Source organism: Amphimedon queenslandica, unplaced genomic scaffold (genome assembly GCF_000090795.2).
Source record: "Amphimedon queenslandica unplaced genomic scaffold, v1.1 AMPQUscaffold_13412, whole genome shotgun sequence".
Lineage (NCBI taxonomy): Eukaryota > Metazoa > Porifera > Demospongiae > Haplosclerida > Niphatidae > Amphimedon > Amphimedon queenslandica.
The window spans coordinates 214176-223153 of NW_003546352.1; the positions used below are offsets into that span (position 1 = coordinate 214176).

The 8978-nt window shown below is 33.6% G+C and overlaps 1 protein-coding gene and 1 long non-coding RNA gene across 2 annotated transcripts; one reads left to right on the forward strand and one right to left on the reverse strand.

The window, feature by feature from the left end:
- Nucleotides 1-3790: 3790 nt before the first annotated feature.
- On the forward strand, nucleotides 3791-5896 carry LOC109581893 (uncharacterized). The gene is made up of 7 exons (XM_019996370.1): nucleotides 3791-3827; nucleotides 3885-4679; nucleotides 4730-4848; nucleotides 4896-5048; nucleotides 5102-5285; nucleotides 5334-5384; nucleotides 5446-5896. The coding sequence occupies exons 1-7, from the start codon at nucleotides 3824-3826 to the stop codon at nucleotides 5805-5807; spliced, it is 1668 nt and encodes a 555-aa protein (XP_019851929.1). The 5' UTR covers nucleotides 3791-3823; the 3' UTR covers nucleotides 5808-5896.
- A 111-nt stretch (nucleotides 5897-6007) lies between these two features.
- On the reverse strand, nucleotides 6008-8652 carry LOC109581897 (uncharacterized). The gene is made up of 3 exons (XR_002184818.1): nucleotides 8448-8652; nucleotides 6780-6906; nucleotides 6008-6124 (listed from the first exon to the last, which is right to left on the reverse strand). It is a non-coding gene; the product is annotated as an uncharacterized LOC109581897 (long non-coding RNA).
- Between the last annotated feature and the right edge of the window lie 326 nt (nucleotides 8653-8978).

Sequence of the window (8978 nt, forward strand, 5' to 3'; positions counted from 1 at the left end):
GTGGAGGGAACTCTCTCCTTCTAGTACTGATTATGGTCCAATCAAGAAGGGCTATTGTAGAATGGTCTTAGCTCATTTTGACAGTGAAGATTATCTTGTAATAATTGGAGGACTGGGATCATCTTCTATCAATACTCCAAAGCAACCTCATGCTCAGTATTCAGCTGATAGTAGTTGTAATGAGATACATTATTACAGGATTTCATCAGGTCAGTAATTCTCATCATCGATACAAATTAGTTGATGAGTATTTCAAACTGAATAATTTATATTAATGTACATAAAACAGATTGTTAATAATTAAGTGTGTTTGTTAGTGTGTCTCTGTGTGTCATGTGTTTGTGTGTGATGGTGACGTGTGTCTAAATGTGACGTGTGTGTGTGTGTACTAATACATACATTATGATGTGTCTGTGTATGATAGTGTATATAATGTATGTGAGAATTTATGAATGTATGACGTGTGTATGTGATGTGTATCTATAATGTGCATGTTATGTGTGTGTGAGTATTATCATGTATCTGTGTGTGTGTGATGTTTGTATATGTACATGTATCTATACATAAGCTAATGTGACATGAGTGTGTGTGTGTGTGTATCATGTGATAGTGATGTGTGTCTATGCATGATGTGTATGTATAAATAATAATGTACACACATATACACATACATATGTATGATGAATGTGTATAATGTATGTGTGTGTATGTGGTAAGTAAGTGTACATGAATGTTTGTACATTATTATTAGATCAATGGATATCTCCTGTTGTTAATGGAAACAGACCACCTCCTATTGATTCCTTCACTCTAACACCAGTTACTAATAACACTGCGGTAATGTTTGGAGGCTCTGCTGATAATGCATACAGTAATAAACTGTATATGATAAGTTTCACTAAGACATCAGTGGTGAGTTAAGGCGGAATTACAATATTACGCTAGTCCTGACGTTACGTTGACGCTGGAATAGAATCTGGTTCTATTCCAGCGGAAAGCATGCGTCAAAAGGTCAAATTGCCCACACTTTTGATTAAAAATTGACGGTACACTGGCCTAATGTCATATTGTAATTGCGCCTTTAATACTGTAGGATGGGTTTAAATGATTGTGATATTCTTATGAATTTATTTATTTATTTTTTTTTATTACATTGATTTTATTATTCTCTCAGGATATATTCGAAGTACCTAATCCTGGAGGATCAGTACAATGGCCTAAGGGAAGATGGGGTCATTCCAGTGTACTGATTACCACTAGTTCAGGACCACACTTACTAGTGGTGGGTGGACGTCCTGCCTATGATGTATGGTTACTGGACATTAACAAAAGAAAATGGAAAGAACTGGTAAGTATTATATTATGATGCTTGATAATGAAACATAAAGTGATTAACTTAATTTGTAACTCATGAGGTTTGTAATGTACATGTACATATTATGATACTCAGTGAAAACTACTGATGAATAATGCTGGTATTCAGTATGTGTGTGTGTCTGTTTTTAGTGTGAATGTGTGTTTGTGTGTTTTTGTGTTTTGTGTTTGTTTCTTTACCTAAATATGTGTGAATATACATGTGTCTGTCTGTGTGTGTAAAGATGGATTCACAACTGATAGAGTGTCGATGCTGGAATTAAAATAAATTGTATTTTATATACATTGTGTACATTGTGTATGTACATACATGTATTTGTGTGTATGTGTGCATATGTTTTAATATGTGTATGTGTGTACTAACACGTACATCATGTGTACATGTAACATGTACATGTGTGTGTATGTGTGTGAGCAATTATGCATGCTTTACATGTAGCTTTGTATGTGTATACATGTATAGATGTACATGTATGTGTGTTAGTGTGTCATTAGTATGTGTATGTGTATGTGTGTACATGCAGACACTTAGTAAGTTCTTAATTGAGGACTCATATGATATAATAACAGACTCAGTTGTGTATACTTGTCTATTAATATATTGTGTATTATTAATTTTATTATGTGATCTTTGTGTTACATAAAACACACTGTGCAGACTATAAAACTGTGAGTTAGTTATTGTGTTTATTAACCAGATATCAAATCAATTAATATGTCATACACAAATTAATTATTATCATTTTAATTTTATAGATTAATCTACCAGTCAATGTCACTAGGAGATACAGGCATACTCTCTCAGTGTGGAGTGTGACCCCAACTACTAACTGGATAATTGAGTTTGGAGGAGGAATAAACAGCTACAGTACGGATACAGCAGTTATTGAACTCAGTAAGTACATGTAGACAGTAGTAGATACAATGTGTATTGAATATGTAATGATAATTAGTAATGATAATATTACAATAAAGTAAGTAATTCTTATGATGAATATTTAATGAGAGCATTTGACGTATACCTATGATACTAATTATTACCAATTCATTCCTGCTATGTAAAATAGTGAATTATAATGACTGCAGATACAGAAACACTGATATTAATAGGAGCTAGAGTGAATTAAATATTATTATGAGTGTATTTATATACAATAATATGTTCATGTGGTTAACTGTGTAAACTGACAGAGGTCACACACATAGTGATTAAACATGTAATAAGGTTACCATAGTAACTAACTGTAATTAATTTGTGTATTTGTTATTCTCCACTATTTTGTTACTGTATAGGATATACTAGTGATAATGATTGGTCTACTAGTGTAATACCTCTGGACCAGTATCAAGATCAACTAAGAAGAAGGATACTGAGTGATTGGGAGAATTTAGGATTAAGCAAAGGAGGTTCAATTACTCAGAGGGCACCTACAAGAAAGAGAGAGAGAATTCTATGAGGAACAGCTTCAAAAAGAAATAAAAGAGAAGGAGCAGATACAGCAAGATCGAGATAAAGAGCAGCAAGAGCTTCTTCAAGAAAAGGCAACACTTAGTCAGCAACTTGATGATGCTACCACTCTCCTTGAGCAAGCAGAAAAGGATAAATCAACTGTTGAATTAGGTACTATTGTGTTGTACTGTTGTTTATGTGTACATTGTTTACATTATAATACTAGTGGATTAGAGAATGTTGAGTATGGAAATAGTATCCTGTACTCAATATAGGTCAAATTGTCCATGCATTAGAAATAATGAGATTGATGTAGAGTGAGCTCTGCTTACCATATATGGTATGATTAGCAATAGTCATAGTAGATGTAATTATGTGCTACTGTACATTCAGTGCAAATTAGTTTAAGCAACAAAATTATTTTACTTTCTATCTCTGTATTTTAGAAGATTATGAGAAACTTAAAGCTAAAGTTGCTGAAATATTGGAAGAGAAGACACAAGTAGAGGAGAAGAAACAGATTATTACTGGTTAGTGTATCATCAGTACATAATATTAGATGAGAGAATATTCCATTAATGTAGAAGATTATGAGAAACTTAAACTCAAAGTAGCTGATATGGAGGAAAAGGAGGAACAATATCTCAAGGAGAAACAGATCATTATTGGTTAGTTAACTATACACACAGCATGTATTAGATGAGAGAATATGTTTATTGTGTAGACGACAATCAAAATCTCATTTCTGAGAAAGACAAAGTTATAGCCAAACTGACATCACAAGTAGAGGAACAATCACAGAATGAGAAACAGTTCATTACTGGTTAGTGTATCATCATCAATCAATAATAATTATTAATATTCTATTAATTTATAGACCTTAAAGAAAAGGAGTTGTACATAGCCAAACTAGTGAAGGAAAGACAAGAGAGGGTCCTCAAGCAACCTATCAAAGAGACTAGTTCCATTGGACTACAATTTAATTACCTGATCCCTTCAATGGGTAAGAGTATTATTGACCGACTGACTGACTGACTGTGTGTCTTATTACTACTGATAGATAATTTGGACTGTCTGAGTGATGTACAGGTAGCAGAGAAGAAGCTGTTTCTAGTTCAAGGAGAGAAACCTCAACTAATTAATTGGGAGAAATATGGTCTAAGGATTGGAGTACAAGAAGATACCTTATCACCTACCAATACAGTTGAGGTAGCAGTGGTCGCTCTTGTAGGAGGAGAGTTTGTGTTTCCAAAGAATACAGTACTAGTGAGTGCTGTTTATGCTGTTTCAGTATCCAAGCCTCTCCTCAAGCCATTGCGACTAGAAATTGAGCACTGCATTGATCTGAGGGGACGACCAGGTCTTACACAATTTTTGAAGTTTGCCATAGCTCCCATGAGCACACCCAGTCTTCCTTACCACTTCTCAGTAGTCCAGGAAGGAGAGTTTAAAGCTGATAGTTGGTATGGATCCATTGAACGTAAAGAGTTCTGTTTGGTATCTGTTGTTGGTCAACAGTTGCGACAGGTGGCTCCATGGATTGGAGAAGAAGAAGGTCATGGTGGGAATGGAGGAGGTGCTGGTGGAGGAGGAGGTCAACAAACGAATGAAGGAGAAGGAGGGGACCAGCAACAATTGGAAGGACAGGCTGGACAGACACAGCATGAGGTGCTTATTGAAGGAGAACATGAGGAGGAGGAACATGATGGGCTATTGGATCAAGGACAAGAGGGGCAGCATTCACAGCAACTAGTACTGGAACAAGGAGCACAAGAACCACATCAAAAAGGAGAAGATGTACAAGGACAAGAGGAACAACAAGAAAGAGGAACAACTGCTAGTCCTGATGATACTAGTGAGTATATAATGTACTGGAGGATCTTAATTGTGTTTATATTATTGCAGTGAAACCCACTGGAGTGAAAGATGCTGAAACATATGCTGGACTGGTTTATTATGAAAAGAAAGAAACTGAAGATTTGGTGACATTCACTGCAGCTAAGAAATTGAGTGCTCTCCTTGAAGTAAAGCTTTAATTATGAGCATAATTAATAATAGTAATCTCTTATAGTTTATTAAAAGCGAAAACTCTTGTGCTGAAAGAGGACAAAATGTTTATTTTTCATTCAATCCTTTCTATTCATATATTGAATTGAAGTTTGATGCTCCACAAGAGAAACCATTCACTGGTTGGAGTATTGAGCCTCACCTTAAGCCTTGTAGAGTAAGTACTGCAATATAATGTATAACTGATGGTTGGTATGTGTATATTAATAGTTGCGTCGTTGTGATGTTGATAATTTTGGTGAAGCTAATTATCCTCTTCCTCCATGTTGTCTGATATCAGTCTATGGATCACCTGGTGCTGTACCATCACTACATTACTCTGTACCACTGGATGGAGTGGCTGATCCTGTTACATTATTTATTCACCGATCACTGAGAACATTGTCCCTACCAGGTATTAAATGTAATATTAGCATTCATTATTATATGATATCATTTGTAGCAATTCCAGTAAATCCAAGTCCCCTACCAGTGCCGAGAAAAAGAGAACAAGGTAAATTGTTCATGTGGTTGCTGTGACAAAACATGATACATGTGTAAATTATTATTTCTAGGTCTCAATTTAGTTTCTATTAGAAAAGGGTTACAGCAAGCTCTTACAAGGCATCGAGTTGATTTGAGTCAAGCTTTTAATCTTTCTCTAACCAGCATATTCAATGAAATGGTTCAAGTGGGTATTGTCAGTAATAACACTGAGAAATCCTATGATGCAATAATTACAAGTCTTAATGTTGGGATGAGTTTTATGAAGAGTTCTTCTGATCTTGAGTTATACTGTGTGAAGTTTCTCAATGGATTATCTAAAGTTGGTGGGCCAGTGGCTCTTGCAGCTGAAACAATATATGAAGAATGGACTGAGGCAAGTGAAGGAGAACTGTTGTTTGATTGCTTAGCAAAAAGAGCCAAAAATATTTAAGTTATAAATTATACATGTATTAAAGTTTTTGGGTGAAGACTGGATTGAAATGTTGGGACTTGATTTTAATATTGATACATGATACTAATTTGATTGTCTTCCTATTATTGTTTATTTTAAATAATTTTTTAATTTCGTTTTTCCATTAAAATTAAGAAAACAGTAACACATGATGATAGTGTGCATAATGTGTTATGGTATTATTAATACTTGGGATTCTTTTGATAATGGAAATAACATCATCTGTATCTTGATATCAAGTGATCTTGAACAATCCTTGTTCTTATAGCAACTGATACTACGACATAATAAACCACCTAATAATAATAATAATAATAATAATAGAAATAATAATTATTAAATGTAATTACCGTAATTCTTCTAAAATTTCGCACCTCTAATTTTGAAAATAAATAATTTTTAAGCACTTTTATTTCCAAATTAATTCTAATTATTCATTTTGTAAATTATGATGAAAGTTCTTCTAATTTCACCATTTCCCTCCAATTTCGACACTCGACAGCATTATAGCACATGGAACTGTGCTAGAAGAGGCCGAAAATCATGTTTAACTCACAGTGATGCCTCGAGCAGCACTCCACCAGACAGATGACTGCCATTAGTAGACCTAAGTTCAAGATTCAGATTGTATTAGTCAAGCAACAAAGAAGCATCTACAGACTTATATCTAGTCCAAACATGCATCTTACTGCCTCCTATTTCGTCATAATTAATTGCTAGTTGGCCATAAAGGCTTAGTTGACTCTAATTATTCGTTTTCAATATTTATTTATCAAAAGTGTCTGTGGCAAATTTTTAGAAGAATTACGGTAATGTATAATTAGGAGTGATGTACATGTATATGTACATGTACATAGAAACAGACAGACAATATTTGATATACTGACTTGTCCTTCACCCAATTAATAAGTATAGACAGCAATGAGTACATTAGTCTTAAACCAGACCCACATGTTTGAACTTGTATGGGTTCATTGAGGAAGAGTATCCTCTAATGCCAGTGAGTGGGTGTATCTTGAGGTAAGTACACAGGATAAGAGGGAACCTCAAACCCAATGACAAAGTATCCAACAAGACCCTACAACATATTAATAATAAACCAGACCTTAGGGAGCTTGTTACATGTACATGTACAACATTGATCAGTACTAAGTTACTAACTGCAGTGGCAATGCACTGAATGCATTTTGAGAGTTGAAAATTTGTAAATCAGTCAAAAAGCTCAAAAACACAATAATTGGAGGTGATTTTGGAACCACTTTTCAGAAATTGCCTCAGTTTCAAAATGGCCAAACTCAATATGCATCAGAATTTAAAAAAAACATAATTATGGTGACTTCGGAACCATTTTTTAAGCACAAACCTTTGCTCATCTTTAAAAATTGGCTCATTTAAAAAGTGCTGACAACTTGAAAATTATTTGTAGGAAACAGCTCAAACTTTGTACATAGCATAAAGACATCAATATGCATCAGAAAATGTAATAAAAATTAGGGGTGTTTTGAACTGTTTTTGGAGCCACTTTTTGCAAAAAACCATGGGCTATTATAGTACAGCGTATTTTTCAGAAAATGGCTGTTTTTTAAAAAATGCTCATAACTCGAAAAATATTTGTCGGAATTAGCTCAAACTTTCTACAAAGCATAAAGACATCAATACGTATCAAAAAATGTAATAAAAATTTGGGGTGATTTTGGAGCCATTTTTTGCAAAAAAACATGGGCTAGAGTACAGGGTATTTTTCAAAATTTGGCTTATTTCTAAAAATGCTCATAACTCGAAAAATATTTTTTGGAATTAGCTCAAACTTTCTACAAAGCATAAAGAAATCAATACATATCAAAAAATGTAATAAAAAATTTGGGGTGATTTTGGAGCCATTTTTGCAAAAAAACCATGGCCTATAATAGTACAGCGTATTTTTCAGAAAATGGCTGTTTTTTAAAAAATGCTCATAACTCAAAAAATATTTGTTGGAATTAGCTCAACAAACTTTCTACAAAGCATAAAGACATCAATACGTATCAAAAATGTAATAAAAATTGGGGGTGATTTCGGAGCCATTTTTTGCAAAAAACCATGGGCTATAGTACAGAGTATTTTTCAGAAAATGGTTGTTTTTAAAAAAATTCTTATAACTCGAAAAATATTTGTCGGAATTAGCTCAAACTTTCTACAAAGCATAAAGACATCAATACGTATCAAAAAATGTAATAAAAATTTGGGCTGATTTTGGAGCTATTTTTTGCAAAAAACATGGGCTATAGTACAGGGTATTTTTCAGAAAATGGCTGTTTTTTTTAAATACTCTTAACTCAAAAAATATTTGTCGGAATCAGCTCAAATTTTCTACATAGCATAATTAATACGTATCAAAAATTGTAATAAAAATTGGGGGTGATGTCAGGGCCATTTTTTGAATAAAACCATGGGCTATAGTACAGGGTAATTTTCAGAAAATGGCTCATTTAATAAAATGCTCATAACTCGAAAAACACTTGTCGGAATCAGCTCAAACTTTCTATATAGCAATAAAGACATCCATATGTATCAGAAAATGTAATAAATGGGGGTTGATTCTAAAGTCAACAAAATAAAATAGTATAATCATAAACTCACTAGATTATCATTTCCTCCTGACACGAGTTGCTGATGATTTGGTGATTAGTGAATCCCACAGACCTCCTGGGTGTGGTCTAATAGTCTCCTGGTAGACGTGGGTCCCACTCTAATATTGACCCACTACATAATATATTACCAGTCCATGACAGGGAACCTCTGAGAGAGACAGTGTAATTCAATTTAATATTTTGTGCTTTATTTACAAAATAGACTCCAAAATATTTATTACTAATTTTAATACATAAACATGTCAAATTTGTATTAAATACGTGTAATGTACATGTACATTGTATTCTCATGCTGTGTAAAATGTTTAAGCTAATTCTCATCACTAAATTTTGGAGCTACGTGTGTACATGTACACATGTCAACAATGAAAAATGTGCTCAATTTTGAAAACAAGAATTTGAGATAAAAGCAGCAAGAATTTATTACTATAATTTTTATTCTTCCACATGGTTACAGGGTAAACAAGTTAAAAATGAAAGTGGCTTTGGCTGTTTACAAAAATATTAGGTCACACACATA